Source organism: the organism of the source record quoted next, unplaced genomic scaffold (genome assembly GCF_019419815.1).
Source record: "Pyrus x bretschneideri cultivar Hongxiangsu unplaced genomic scaffold, Pyrus_bretschneideri_v1 Contig24, whole genome shotgun sequence".
NCBI lineage: Eukaryota > Viridiplantae > Streptophyta > Magnoliopsida > Rosales > Rosaceae > Pyrus > Pyrus x bretschneideri.
The window spans coordinates 4,814,880-4,830,360 of record NW_025999546.1 but is presented as its reverse complement, the minus strand read 5'-3'; the positions used below and the strand labels follow the sequence as shown (position 1 = coordinate 4,830,360).

At 35.5% G+C, this 15,481-nt stretch overlaps 4 protein-coding genes across 6 annotated transcripts in view; 2 read left to right on the top strand and 2 right to left on the bottom strand.

The window, feature by feature from the left end:
• Window positions 1-15,481, bottom strand: part of LOC103957677 (disease resistance protein RGA2-like) — a 99,310-nt gene that overhangs the window by 65,764 nt on the left and 18,065 nt on the right. The window contains exon 3 of one of the 2 annotated variants that reach the window (XM_048586214.1): window positions 4,721-5,653. In XM_048586214.1, coding sequence (XP_048442171.1) covers window positions 4,722-5,653 — 932 coding nt within the window. In that variant the 3' untranslated portion in view covers window position 4,721. The remainder of the gene's footprint in view (window positions 1-4,720; window positions 5,654-15,481) is intronic. The other variant, XM_048586213.1, reaches the window with a different exon arrangement.
• The window catches only part of LOC125468218, a 58,977-nt gene that overhangs the window by 29,667 nt on the left and 13,829 nt on the right, over window positions 1-15,481 (top strand). The window lies entirely within an intron of this gene.
• Window positions 3,309-4,651, top strand: LOC125478243. The gene is made up of 4 exons (XM_048586230.1): window positions 3,309-3,440; window positions 3,512-3,571; window positions 3,899-4,038; window positions 4,158-4,651. The coding sequence occupies exons 1-4, from the start codon at window positions 3,363-3,365 to the stop codon at window positions 4,312-4,314; spliced, it is 435 nt and encodes a 144-aa protein (XP_048442187.1). The 5' UTR covers window positions 3,309-3,362; the 3' UTR covers window positions 4,315-4,651.
• On the bottom strand, window positions 6,927-8,354 carry LOC125478242 (disease resistance protein RGA2-like). Its single transcript, XM_048586217.1, has 2 exons — window positions 7,804-8,354; window positions 6,927-7,498 (listed from the first exon to the last, which is right to left on the bottom strand). Exons 1-2 carry the CDS (start codon window positions 8,104-8,106, stop codon window positions 6,947-6,949), a joined length of 855 nt encoding a protein of 284 aa, XP_048442174.1. The 5' UTR covers window positions 8,107-8,354; the 3' UTR covers window positions 6,927-6,946.

The following is a 15,481-nucleotide window of genomic DNA, read 5'->3' as shown; positions in this document are numbered from 1 at the left end:
TGTATCTGAAGTTCAATTGTTCGATGATTAGCTATCCGTATTCTCTGGCTTTTCGAAACTGGGGCGGAATATAAAGTGTTTTCTATTTCGGGCAATTGTTCTTTGTTACCAGTTTCTCTCTGTCATCCGCCTAATCATTTTGTTCGGTTAATGCTTGGAGTTTTAAGTTGTTTTAAACATGCGTTTCTCTTGAGAAATGTTTTAAATCGGGGCTGTCTTTATGTTCATTGGTTAATCACCCGAGCATGAACAGGTCCAGTAAAGTATAGATTTAAGAAATGACCATACATAGAACCTAGTTTTGACTAAGAGCGCCGAAGATTTTTTATCTATGCACAGAAGAAAACACTCTGATATGTTGTAATGCAGTGGGCAAAGAGATTGAATAGAAAATAGGATGTTTTCCAACTGACATTCAGAAATGAGCACCCAATTGAAGTTCCTAGTCCGTCACCTGCACCAGGTAGGGTTCCAATGAAGTTTTCGTGGCCGTGACTGTATCAAGTTCGATTTCTGGAAATAGAGAAAGAGTGCAGAAAAACTTATTATGTGCCACTTTTATCTTTTGTCATCACAAAATTTGCAATCTAAAATAGGAGGTTTTTCGAACTGGCCTTCCGAAATGAGCAGCAAATAAAGAAGTTTCTATTCAATTTCTTGCACCAGTTGGGCTTCTGTAGGAGTTTTTGAAAACAAGCTTGAATAAAGGGCCCACAAGCTGAAAGTAAGTTCAACGCGCAAAACATTTTGGGAATCTTAATGAAACACTTTCGGTACTGTTGATTTTTAACGTTAAGGACATTTTTACCTTGAAAAGTTACTCCTGGTACTATTTACTTACAAATTTATTTTATCCTCTTTATTAAAAACTAAAGTTGTTTAGGACTTTTCGTTAGTTTCCTAAACATATTTTTTGTTTTCGATCCATGCAACTGACGGAACGCTACCTTCCATCAGCACAAACCGTTAAAATTTTGAATTTCAAACTATTTGCTTAATTCGTCGAAATGACACATTTGCAAAAGAAACCGAGAATTGATTCGCAGAACAAGCAGAGAATTTCTCAAAGCAAAACCGTAAAATAGTTCAACTATAATTTTTGGTGCACATTACGTCCCCATTCTGCCAACTTAGGTTACCATTGCCTTTTGAATTGGCCGCCCTCTTGCATCTTCCCTCGTGTCAATTGTAGAAGTCATGATTTCTGTATATATTGCATACAACAGCAAGTTAAAACATATAGGAGTAACAATTACCATAAAATGTTTAGTATTTGCTGTGACATGAAATACTTTTTATTCGTTAATTCTTTTTCGATCAGTTCAATTAAATGTTTATAAGAAGGACGGAAATTACTTTCCTCATATCTATACCAAGGAATAACTTGAAGCATATCAAAGTTAATAAGTTTTAAGAGGGGTGAAAAAAACTTAGCAAAGAAAGAAGGTATTGAATGATCAATAATAAGAATTTGGTCACCTTATTTGATCAATGCCAATGATCCTAAAGTAAGCATTAAGTGCATTAAAATTTGTATGAGCTTGAGAAGCACACATCTGTGAATGATAAGAATAATGCTGGAATTTTTTTTTTTCTACTAAATGGAATACCGATAATTTAATTTAGTAATTAAAAATAGTTTAACACATTGTAGTAAAAAAATTTAAGAGCGTAGACAAAGCGTTTAAAATTTATTGAAATACAATGTGAATTTGGAGTACTTACAAAAAAAAATGTAATGACTGACAAAAGTATAAACATAATTAGAATTTCGGAAAGGAAATTATCAAACAGTAAATTTTTTAAAAGCTTTTGGATTAGTTTTTGAGTCACATTTGACAATTGATAAAAATGACAGCCTACAAAACTCAAAAATAGCTATTTTTTAACATACAGGATTAATGAAAACTCAAAAATAAATAACAGAGAATGTTAAGTCATCCAATATTAAGATAACTTCTTTCTGTATTGTATGTACGTTGTAGTATTAGATGACTTAACTTTTGCTATGTGACGTCCTTGAACGACCAAGAAATAAAACTAATACAGATGCAAGTACAATTAGATGCTTTAAATAAATTACTTGTCTAATCAATCTAAACCGTTCACATTTTCATTAAACAACCCGGAGTTGGTACTTCAAAAATATTAATTTAGCTACAAAGAAAACTACCTGAAGATTCCTGACTTGAAAAGGGCATCCAGCAGGGATAAAAACAGCTTGCTCCAAATGTTGTTTAAGGACCCTGGCTCAATTCTTGATAAAACAGGAAGAAAAACAAAAGAATAAAGTTCAGAATTTTCAAAACCTGAATGCTGAAAATCTAAAGAATATCAAATATTCAAGATCACAGTCACATGCACAACAAAAAGTAAAATGATGTACACTATAAGTATAGACCAGTAAACAGTTAGAAATGCAGGTCACGGTATGTTAAAGTAATTTTCAGAAAACGGGATTTACAAATGTCGCTCAAGCCAGAGTCAATTTGACTTCAATTGTAAAAGCCAAATTCAAAGAACAGAGGTTTCCATTTAAGAAACATGCAACTTCATCAATTTGAACAGAATTCAAGATAAGTGGCCAAAGCATTATGATTATTCAGCTAGTATTGAATAATGGATTCACCATATTTATAACCGACGAAATGCAATCAACCACCAAAATTGTATTCATTAAATAGTTAACCCTATATATTTTGCTAATGAATATTCAAAGTATTTGCCATGAGAGCTAAACAGAGGTTAATGGTCCAGCTCAGCAGATCAGTTTAGAGATTGTTAATGTTTGTTAGTCTGTTAAGTATGTGCCATGAGAGCTAAGCAAGGTGATTAGTTGTTGTATAGATTGTTAACTATCTCTCTGTTGAATAGTTAATTCATTCATACAATTACAGGGCAACTATTATATCACTCTCTCTAAAATTCTTTTTCTCTTTTGTTTACTCTGCATTTCTCAAATATTTCAACATAGTTTGGGAAGCTCAAGTGTACCGGTTGATACTCCACGGCCGAGAAGGGAGGCCAAGTTTGGGAAGTCTAGATTCTTACCTTCTCTGGGTCTGGTACTCCGCATCAATTATCATGAGAGAGAGAGAGAGGGAGAAAGCGGGTATTCGTTGAGAGCGTTTGAGTACTGTATATTGGTACAAAACCAATTAGATACTTGGAATTAGATAAACATCTTACAATCGTGCAAACTGGAACTTGAACAAATCCAAAATAAAATGAAAATAATCATATGAATACCATAGTTTCTCAAATGGCATAGTCCACCTGCATATAAACATTTCCAAGTAAATTCATACCTCAATAAAAAGAGAACAGATGTTGTTGCTGCTTCTAGGGGACTTACTTTCAGGATGTTGTTGCTTCTATGTCTGATGGAGGAACGGATGCCAAGTTCAAATGCATTTTCACCGGAGATGCTATTTCCTCCTGTAAGAGAAAGACTAAAGTGGGGTTTTGAGGTTCTAAATGGAAACTAACTCTATTTCTTGCTGCATTGTAGGATATGTTTTCACCAGGGGAGGGTATGTTGAACTGTCAGAAAAGTTTTCACCAGAGGAAGGTATGTTGCACAGCTTCCCAAAATGAAATTCATGGTATTTTTCTTATTATTAATTACAAGATTTGGGTAAATAAAATTCATGGTATCCTTCTCATTATTAATTACTTAGAATTTGAACACAAAATGAATTCATTTGATAGAAAATCATTGGCAACAGAAGTTACCTGATGAATTTGCCGCGCAGCTGCAACATTCTAGCAAACATTTCGTGAATTTGAGAAGCAGCTGTGCAAGTTCAGTTGCGTTCTGTTTACTTAATTTTCTGTGTTTTTTCTCTTGCTGTTTGGATTTAGGAGCTAAAACATTTTTCTTTCGCAATATTTTTAGGTGGATGATGCGATCTGGGCTGCTGAAAATGCCACATTGAAAGCTGAGATGAGTGGAAAGAAGCTAATGCACTCATGGAACAACTTAAGCTCAACCCTCAGCTTCAGACGTTTCAAGCGTGGCTTTGGGATTCTGCAACTGTGAGTATACACTCTTTCCCGGGTTAAAGGACTATCAAGGTGCTTAGGGTTAGAGTTCGGTGTTTGAATTAAATAACTTTGGGTTAAACCATTCTGTAATATCAGTAGGTTTGTTTTAGGTATCTTATGGTTTTAGAATTGCCTGTGTACAAAGGATTATTATGGCAACGAGATCATGTCGCTCTGGGAAGCTCTTTTGATGGTCGCTGTTGTTGGAGTTATATTAAAAAGAAATATTTAAAGAGGGCTGGAACCCAGTCAAAGCTGGGGGGCTAGGCCCTCACGCCCATATTATATTACTGAAAAAAAAACATTACATGGGGGGGGGGGACATAGTACCTAAACCCCGATGATCAAAAAAAAAAAAAAAACATATAACAACCACTCCAAGCAGTCAATGTGGCCATCACATACTGAATCCAAAAGGTTGACGCCCCATTCGCTGCATATAAGACTATAATTGAAAAGAAGGAAATTAAAGAGAGATTAAAAAAAAAATTGAAGTTAAAAAGTATGGACGACGGAAACTTTGATCCACATGGTAATGTCATTTGAAAAGAAAAAGTAAAATGCTGGTGATGATGAATGAAGAATAAAATTAAGAAATGAGATTGGCATTTGAATATTTCGTAGTTTATATTGGATTAGGCTAGTGTGAATTGAAACAAGTTAGAAAACGCACCTTAATTAATGTCAATGTGTGGGATGTGAGCAATCTTAGGCCAGTCCTCATCTTTTTCTTTCTTGCATCTTTTGCTTAACATGGGGCACCCAGAAATTTTCAGTCTATTTAAACAAGGGAGTCCGCGAATCCCTTCTGGCAGTGATGCCAAATTAGAGCAATGTCTAATTTCAAGTCGCTGGAGTGACGTGAGATTGCTTATTTCTTCTGGCAGTGATGCCAAATCCTCAATTCCACCGAGAGTCAGATGTGTTAATTTGGAGAGATGAGGGGAAGAAGAAGAGGCAGAAACATCAACACCAACATCATGTGGAATATCAGATGCTTCTCTAACAAACAAGGAATCAACAACCTTCCAGCTGCTCCTGTAGAGTTCTATTTCAACCACATTTGGATACAGAGGCATGGAAGTTAGATTAGGACACTCATCAATAGACAATTTAGAAAGACGAGGAAAAGACGGCAACGACAGATTTTCCGTTGATGAAGAAGCACTGTTATGAGTGTGGGGCCTCCACCATCCCTTCAGAACAGGGCAATCTTCTATGGAGAGCTTTTCCAGGGAGGGAAAGAATGAGATCCTCATCATCTCATCACTCATACTGTTACTGCTCTCATTCTCTGATATGTACTCCAACTTCTTCAACTCTCTGAGTTCAAGAAACTTAAGGGAAGGGAAATGATCCAAGGGTGGAAGATGTTGGCATCTCTCACACCAATACAATGCGAGATTAACAATATTTGTGAGAGAAGAAAACCAACTCGCAAACCTCACACCTTTATAGCCATACACGGACAACTGCTTTAGATTAGAATGGGGTTGCAATACTTCCATTGACTTTATAATATCCTCCCCATCAACTGCGCTTACATCTTCCTCTTTCCAGCGTAAACCCAACGAACAAAGATGCTGTTTGTCCTTGAGAGGTGTACCTACATTTGATTCTGACACCACATCTTTCTCGTGCCTCAAATTCTTTATGAGTAATTCTCCCCTTAATTCGTTAAGGGTCCCCAGCTCAGCAAGACCAGCACTACCGCCCCTCCCCAAACAATTGCTTTCGCTCAAAACAAATCTATTCAATGTACGAACACCATTCAATTCACCTATTCCACGTGGCATTCCACTCAATCCATAACAGCCTTCCAAGATGAGATGCCTTAAGTTGATCATTTTTTTAAGGTCTCTAGGCAATTGCACAAGACTTTCACACCAACTGAGATCTAGTGTTTCCAAATTCGAAAGTCCAACTATCCAATCTGGAAGTCTCTTCATGGGATTCCCACTAAGCTCAAGATATCTCAAATGTTTCATTTTTTTAAGACATTTATATACTCTTTTAATTCCCAATTCATTAAGACTCAATATACGCAATGACTTAAAATTTGAAACAATTGTAGCACAAAATGACCCATCTCTATCTCTCAACTCCTTTTGGCAAAGAAAAAGAAAAGTTCGTATCTTTTTTGCTTTTGGCAACGAAGTTGGCACTTCCCTTTCCAGCGGATCAATTTGACAATTGAAAGATACATGACGAAGCTTTTCATGAAAATTTTTTTGGTTTGGTTCAACTACGGCGCTTCCAACCCCCGACACTAAGATTGCAAGTTCATTCATGAGATCGTGCATTTTACAACTTCTTATTATACCAAACTTATCTTTTTCTTCTTCTTGAAAAAACGATCTCCACAACAACTCCTTGTAATATTCATATGCAACATCCTCCAAACCCTTGTTTTCATCAGTTGACTTAATGAACCCTTGCGCCACCCAAAGTCTAATCAATCTCTGTATAGAGATCTCATAATCAGGTGGGAACAAACTACAATAAGCAAAACAATGCTTCAAATGTGATGGGAGCACATCATAACTCAATTTAAGTGTTGGTAAAATATCTTTTTTTGTTCTTGATTTATTTTTGAAAGTGTCTTTTCTTTGAAATTCAACCAATCAGTTTCGTCATCTTTGGTGAACAACATCCCACCTATCGTCCTTATAGCGAGTGGCACTCCCTGGCATTTTCTTGCAACCTCTTCCCCAACTGCCTTAATTGTTGAATTCTCTGGCTCCTTTCCATCTTTATAAGCCATTTTCTTAAATAAAGACCAACTTTGCTCTTCATTCAAACCCTTTAAGGTGTATGATTCAGCTGCGTCTGATATCGTTGCAACGATTTTACTACGAGTGGTTATTAGTATTCTACTACCTTCTCCACCACCCATTAACTAGTTCTTCAAGCTAAGCCACTTCTCTCGATCCTCATTCCACACGTCATCCAACACAAGTAGGTACTTCTTCCCATCTACTTTTTCCCTCAGATCATTTTGCAACTGCTCAATCTCGTCATGATTTTTGGATTGAAGGATTTTCTTAACTACGATATCCAACTCAAATACATTAGAGACACATGTCCATATTTTCAACTCAAAATGCTTTTGAATCACCTCCTCGTTGAATATGAGTTGGGCAAGTGCAGTTTTTCCCAATCCTCCAATTCCAACTATGGAAATGGTTGACACATTCTCAGTTGAGATGGAATCCAACAAAAGTTGGATAATTGCCATTTTATCTTTATCTCTCCCTATAATATTTTCCTTACGGACAAATGAGTGAGTGACCCTCTCTCTCTTTACAAATCGTGTATCTTCACGATTTACTTCTAAGTGAAAGGTTCTACGATTTGCAACCTCACTCAGCCTTTTGTTAATATCTTTTATCTTATGACCCATCTTTAGCCCAAAAACAAGTTGATTTGAGCTAGAAAAAAAAAGGCCTACCTGTAAGAATTTGAATAGACATAATCATTAATATGAAAGAACTATATTAATTAAGTTAATAGAGTTTTGTAACGTTAAGTTATATGAAACATTCAAAATAATAACGCAGAGAACTTATTGCAGTTAATTGAGTTATTGAGAGACTTATTGTATTCCTAATAGGTGGATATCTATAGGCTAATGTGACTATGAAAAGGTTCTATGAGATGCAACCTCACCAAACCTCTTGTTAATATCTTTTATCTTATGTCCTATCTTTTAGCCCAAAAGCAAGTTGATTTGAGCTAAAGAAAAAAGAGGCGTACCTTTTTTAATAGCTTTGTATTTTCAGGCATCATTTTTCTCCGTTGATTTTTAGTATTAAACTCATCCAACACGTCATCGGCTTCATAAACTGCGTCTTCTACACTTTGGAGCCACAGTTTGACTTCATTGTTGGCTTGCTTTTGCTCAGCGTCAAGAAGAACAGCTTGGAATCTGGCCACTGTCTCTTTGAGCTTCTGGAACTCGTCTTGGACACCCCAAATCAATCCAATCTCTTGGAAAACTAGGGAGCCTAGCCTCTCAATGATCCCTCCTGCAACGTTGAAGAGAACTCCTTCCGCCATTTCTTAGATTCAGGACAAGAAAAATGGTTTTGCGTAGCAAAAGATGGCTCCTCCCGCTAGTCTTTATATGCAGCTACTCACATATAATTCCATGCATAAAATGAAAACGAGACCGGTCTATATGTTACTGCTGGTCTTCATAATTGTCTTCTACTTTAGTCTAGTGGCTTAATAAAGTATTGAATGATTACAATCAGACAAATTAGAAAACACAATCAATCAATCTACTTTTTTTTTTGTGGAGAGTATCAATCATTCTACTTTAGTAAAGTATTAACTAGTGCTCTTCATCGGTAAGAAGAAACAGAACTCTCTCACATCCTCTTCTCATCCCTTTTTAATTTCTTATCTTACATTCTTTTATTTTATCTTTTTTTCTTGCTATAAAAAAATTAATGTAAGATGTTGATGTAGCTTAACTGTTACCGTTCAAATATAAGAAAAAGAAAGGGAAGAAAAAAAAAAGAGGGGAGAAAATCCTATCCCTAACAAAAAACGCCAATTACAACAAATCACGGGACCCACATGCTACCCCCAAGATCCTCTCCTAATCTAAGGATGAAGATCCTCATGACCAAGGAATGTGGGCCGTTGGATGAAAATCTAACGGCTACAAACAGGAAGTCCCTTTAAAGTTATAATAATTATAACCGTTGAATTTTCATCCAACGGTCCACATCCCTTGATCATGAGGATCTTCATCCTTAGATTAGGAGAGAATCCTGATCCCATTCCCACTATTTGCGCATTTGTACACCTAGCGCTGACCGGTTCTACACCCATCACTTCCAACTAGAAGCAATCATTCCAATTTTATTGGTATCTTCACTGCTAATTTGTTCGCCGATGCTCACATTTGTTTTGTAATTAATAAAATATAATTATACATCGTATTTTGTTTATGTTTGAGCCGCTGTGAAAATTTGATCTACTCAAATTTCTTACGCTTTCTTTTAATTTTTTTTTTTCAGCTGAGAAAATTGGAGGGGATGATGACATATCATAGTGTTCATTTATGTTGATAATATACTCTACACTAGGAGCTGACAAGAATTAATGGATTAATTTAAATTGGTTTCCTGAATTTACTCTAAAAGTAAAAGGAATGTTGAGATATTATTATTATAGATTGGTTTCTAGAATTTCAGTTTATTTATTAGATGCTATGAAATTAGCCTGAGGGTCAATATATAAATGGAAGCAAGTACTAAAAAGCTCTTCATTTTTAAGAAAGAGATTTTAGGTTTGAGTCTCGCCAAATAAGAATTTGAATCACATTATTACTAATTTATTGTGAGGCTAAGCCCACCCATCTCTACTTTAGTGTAGATAATTTCATTTTTTTTTTTTAAATCTCATGCCCCCTAAGTATTGAAACTCTTGATTTTCATGAGTATAATTACTGATATTTAGTGGACTTCGCCTATTTTTTTCATTCCTAAAAACTTATTAAACAATTAAACCATAGAATCAATTTAGAAAGAATCCAATTCCCTTTTTTTCACTCCCATTCCACCTTAATAAACATATAAATATACCCTTCCGAAGAAATCTCAAATTTAAATTTTGATTCTCCAATTAATTAAACAAAATTATAACATTTTCACAAGTTTTGAATGGTATTCATATTGTATCCCTTTTCCACAATATAAGGCTAAACCCCTCAATTATGGGGACAAGGGAAGTCATAAATTGGGGTCCATTTGGGAATGAGGAAATTTCAAAGCTCAATCCAATATTGATTACAATCAGACAATGAGGATCGGAGGGGATCCTCATCCGTACTTTTTAAACCCATTTGCAATTTTATTGGTATCTTCAGTTTTAAATTTACCCATCAATCCTCACAAATTATATTATTAAATTTAGTACACTATGAAATTTCTTTGATTGAATTCCAATCATTCTGGAGTCTCATAATAAACTAAAATGTAATCATTCTACCTTAATCTACAGGATTTGATTTCCAACAAATGTCCTCTCTCCCCCTTCCTGGGCCCACACGCAACTATATATTGCATTGTGTTTGTGTTTGAGCAACTGAGAAAATTAGATCTACTCCAATTTCTAGTTTCAAAACGATGGTTGAGATAAAAAAATAATGATAATACTACCCTTTTGCCAAGTGTCTTCATCTTATAAGACGTAAGATGAGAGGCAAAGATTACTTTGATGTAAGCTTAAATATTGTCAAAACTATGTAATTGTTAAAAGAGTTCTAGTGAAGCAACATTATACATATACTAAAACCCAACACAAAAACCATTGTTCATTAACAGTGAAAGGTCTGTATTATAGATTTGTTTTTAATAAAATTGATTTGGTTTTGCATATCAGAATTTTTAAGCGACAAAATCAACCTACAAATCTAGTTCAGGTATGAATGCTTCCGTTTATTTAGATTGTTGAATTGATCTTTACCTTTACTAGATTTTATTTTTCAATGTTGTTTGCTACATTATTGTGTTATTTTATTATTAATAATACTAATTTGGTTTTGTAGATTAAGATTTTTAAGCGAGAATCAAGTTCAAAATTCAATTGAGGTATGAATCTGTTTGGGCCCAAAATTACACCATCGGTCCGAGCAATCGAGACCGTTGAATAAGCATATTTTAGACCGTTGAATGATAAAGTGGTTGAAATGATTTTTAGTTATTATTGAGAAGTAATATTTTGATTTTAATCATAATATTATCTCTTAATATTAACTAGGATAGTTAAAACCTAATTTTTGATATATCCAGATGGTTGTTTTGGAAAAAATGAACTGATCCGTCTTCAAAGGATTGCGCTGAGACATTCGATTGGCTCATTATATCAGACTCTAAGTGCATGCAGTCTATTACATGGCTAATTATGACCAAAACCTAAGTCCTATTTCTGATATACAAGTAGGTGGTGCGGTACAAATGAACTTGGAATTCATGGATGAGATTGGTGCACGTGGTCTTATCTAGGATTTGGTGAAGGAGTCATGCATGCATGTGGTCTTCGGCAGAAGGTTTTGATTATAGATAAAGGTTATGATAATGATGAATAAAGGTTATTAGTCAAAGCAAGATTGCATCAGGTTGCAAGATGACAACAAATTTTGATAAGACGTGAGTAATAAAGACTTAGAGTCACAATACAATTAGGATTGGTTTTCGCGACTTAGGCTTGCATATCTCTATAAATACCAAGCTGCAGACAACTAAAAGGAGACCTCCAATTCAACATACAATTATCCTACGCAAAACCCGTCAAACATCTTGAGATTTTTATTTTCTTTTTCTCGCCGACACATCTTCAGTTTGGATAAACAGCACTATGAAGGCAACCAGCGAACATCATCAACCGATCGAGGAGCACCTTCAGTTTGGATAAACAGCACTACATCAAGGCCGACTGGTTACCTATCCAAGTCTCAGTCGAGAAGGGTTTCCGAATCTTTATTGGCAAAAGTCATCTCATTAGCCTTCTCGGCGAAGTAAGATGTTACGAGTTATGACATTTGGCGCATTGAACGCCGAGTGATTTTATGATTGGATACTCACAAGTGAGTTTCAGAGTTCGGCATTTTGACGGTCGAATCACATTCACCATCAAGACATACATCACCTTTGAATACTTATGTCCGTACAATCTGGTGTCGATTCGACGTGCTTATACTCTCACGAATATAATCATTGTAACCAAATCTGGCGCCGCCGACGATTTGTGAACTTCACAGAACTAGCAGCCTTGTCTTCAGGCTCGAGAATCCAAAGGCCGAGATTTGTTCCTTCCTCGGCCGCAGTCGCAAGATAAAGAAGTCAGCAGCGTGCTCAATGCAACATCAACAAATTTTACTCCTCGGCCGACGAGTTGGCACGCCCTGCATCCAACCGAAGGATGTAGTTAGCTTATTAGTTACTCGGCCTGCGCGCCACGTAGATTTTGTAATTTTTAGAATCAACAGAATCTTTTGGCTTATTTGGGCTGTTGAATTCATCCTTGCTTTTACTGCATTTTTTTTATACTGTTGTTTGGTGCATTCTAGTATTGATTTCATTGTAATTTTATGGATTTTAAGTGGTTATTTGGATTTTGGATTGTGAGAAGGATCTGGTGGGTTTTCAAGATAATCAAATAAGTTCGGGATTTTTACCATTTCTCTCTGCATGCTTCTAGCTGTTGTGTGTGTGTGTGTGTACTATTCAATTGTTTGCATTTATTTTTTTCCTTTCGTTTTTACTCAATTTTTTTACTTTTTCTCCATGTGTTGCTTCATGTATGTTTCTCAATTGTTTGAATTTACTCTTTGCCTTCAGTTTTTACTGAATTTATTGACTTTTTGTGCATGAGATAATTTATTTGTTATATGTCATGGTTAAAGGTTTGGGTTCTTTCTTTTTTCTTTTTATCAATCCTCTCTCTATACGATTTAAGTTGAATTACCATGGGATGTACAACAAAGGAGGCTAAAAGGCAGTCTGGCCCCAGGAAAAGGCCATAAACAAAGCAAGGAAGAAGACCACTGGTTAAAAAGGCTAAGTAGTCCGAAAGAGATTTATAACAACACATAAAGCGTAACTTTTGTCCAAATCCTAGACATCCCACTAACCCAGAAAAATACAAAATGACAGCTAGCTACTCCAACGTGATCAACACCTTTGCTTCATTTGCCACGTTGGTGGGTTACCCTGAACCCCTCAAATAGTTAACAAATCATCCAAACGTGTTTCACGTTGATGAATTATCCTGAACCTCTCAATAATTAACAAATAAACTAGCATGCTTTCACAGTGCATCAGCTCCCACTATATCGTTAACTTTTAGCCCTCAAGTCTTAATTAAGGTTTTTTTTTTTTGTTAAGTATTTTCTTCTCTGGGATTACTTTAATTATGCAGGCATCCTTGGCTGCATTGCCTTAAAAATGCATGCAATCTCGGACACACGCACTAGCGGAGCCAATGCGGGGGCATTGGCATCCCTTGGCCCCAATAACCTTGTCAAGTTATCCCTTAGAAAATTTTATGAACCCATATAGCTGCAATGCTACTTTGTTAAGTTATCCCAATAACCTTTTACTTCTAAACTTATCCTTAAGAAAATAAAAAATAATTTTTAATTAATACTTTTTTAATTTAACAAAATTACTGCATTGAAAAGAATTAGTAGTCTTGCACAAAAGTTGACGGAGACAAAGAAGGATAGACAGAATCCCTTGGTGTGCTTGTTTGTGAAATTAGCATTGATTTTACCTGTTGCAATTGCTTTAGTTGAAAGAGTTTTTCGGTGATGAAAATTGTGGAGAATCCACATCGTAATAGGATGGGTAGATCAATAGTTGAATGATAGTTTAGTTGTGTACATTAAGAAAGATGTATTTGATTCTATTGATAATGATGTTGTGAGATGACGTTTCCAAAATATGAGAACACATCGTGGACAATTATAAATAAAAGTATTATCGATTTTTTAAAACTACTTTTTGACTCTATCGCTTTAAATTCCTGACTCCGTCAATACTGACATGTAACAAAGTTGCTCACTTTGATGAGCAATTTTCCCTAGAAAAAATTGAGTGCATCACAGTTACAGATCATGGCCCATAAATTATAAAAATAGTTACGAAAAACTACAAAAGCAAGTGCCCCTTAGTTTACGTCCAAGATGTGTATAGAAGTTTAAAAGTGTGAACAAAAATATAAAATTATGTGGCAAAGTTTAAAGATGTGTAAAAAAAGAGTATAAAGGTGTATGTAAAAGTCTAAATATGTGTGTACAAGTTTAAAGTTGTGTGAAAGTAAAGACTTTTGGACATCTATGTTTTATTAAATGATCAAACTGTATAATCAATTTAGAAAGAATCCAATTCCTTTTTTTCCACTCCCATTCCACTTTAGTAAACACATAAATATACTATTCCGAATAAATCTCAAATTAAAATTTTCGTTCTCCAATCAATTAAACAAAATTATAACTAACATTTTCACAAGTTCTGAACGGTTGCAATCAGACAATGAGGAATGAGGAAATTTAAGGCTAAAACCCTTTATTATGGAGACAAAAAAAATCATAAATTGGGGTCGATTTGGAATGAGGAAATTTCAAACCTCAATCCAATATTCATTTCAATCAGACAATGAGGATCCAAGGGGATCCTCATCCGTACTTTATAAACCCATTTGCAATTTTTACTTTATTGATCGATCCTCACAAATTATATTATTAAATTTATTGCATTGTATCCCAATCATTCCACTTTAGTCTAGTGGCATTATCTATTCTAAAACTAGGGAGCAATTGACTGTTCATTGGGCTACAGTCAATTGTTTGCCCCTCGATTTCACGCTATTTACAACAAAAACCATCAGATCTGGGCTGGGTTGGGAAGGTAATTCCCAAAAGTTAGAGGGTAATTGTGTCCGTAGGATTGAGCCGAATTTCACTTTATTTACAAAATTGCCACCGCCTTTTCTTTCCCTCTTTATCTCTCCCTACTCTCTCGATAACCATCCATCAAATCCCCCGTTCTTCCCTTTTCTCACTCTGTAACCCTAGGCACCGTTTCTCTCTCATTTCTCTCAAATTCGAGAGACTTCTCTCTCCATTTCTCTCAACCTAGCCCTAGCGCTGCTCACCCCATTCCTCTTCATCATCTCAGTTAAATCCGTCGAACAATCATCGATGCACCTCCACACGAACCCATATCGAATTTTCCTCCTGCCCACGATGTGTGGGAGCGGCCTGTCTTCAAATCGTGGTGAAACAAATTTTATCGAACTCAGGTAGATTTTATAATAGTTGTATTTGAGTTTTTATTTTCGATTTTTGTTACTTTGGACCAAACCCTAACCGTTCGGGGAGAGAGACGGAAAATGGACGGGTTAAAATTTACAGTGACGGAAAAAATTTATGAGTTTTAACAAAATTTTAAATATTCTTATACATTTTATTGAGGGATATGAGGATCTGATCGATTTCTCTCCGCAGTGGGATTGAAAATCGGGACTTTGTGGTTCTCTCTCTCTCTCTCTCTCTCTCCTATGTGTATGAATTAAGTTCTGCAGTGCGTGTGCAGGTGGGTGCGTTCACTAACTAAGCTTTCAAGGGGAGCCCATCAAGGTTTGCCTGCTGGGGGAATATGGAGACTACGAGTGTATGATTTGGTTATCTTTTATTTTTTATTTAAATTTATCCATATATAATGTGTGTAAATTTATACTAAACAATTGTGATAAGCCAGCATGCCATACGACTTTGAAAGCATTGATTTTTTGTTTAGTTTGGATTTTTGCATTGTGAACAACTATTTCTTAATTTCAAATTTTTTAATTTGTTCAGGCACGAGTACCGCGCGTATTTCGACAAGGTCTTCAAGCTTTACACAAAGCCATGGATCGC

Coding starts and splice junctions, on each gene's coding strand:
- LOC125478242 (XM_048586217.1), bottom strand. CDS start 8,106: ATGGCGGAAGGAGTTCTCTTCAACGTTGCAGGAGGGATCATTGAGAGG. Junction 7,499..7,803: donor ATACAAAGCTATTAAAAAAG/GTACGCCTCTTT, acceptor AAATTCTTACAG/GTAGGCCTTTTTTTTTCTAG.
- LOC125478243 (XM_048586230.1), top strand. CDS start 3,363: ATGTTGTTGCTTCTATGTCTGATGGAGGAACGGATGCCAAGTTCAAAT. Junction 3,441..3,511: donor CGGAGATGCTATTTCCTCCT/GTAAGAGAAAGA, acceptor GCTGCATTGTAG/GATATGTTTTCACCAGGGGA. Junction 3,572..3,898: donor AAAGTTTTCACCAGAGGAAG/GTATGTTGCACA, acceptor CAATATTTTTAG/GTGGATGATGCGATCTGGGC.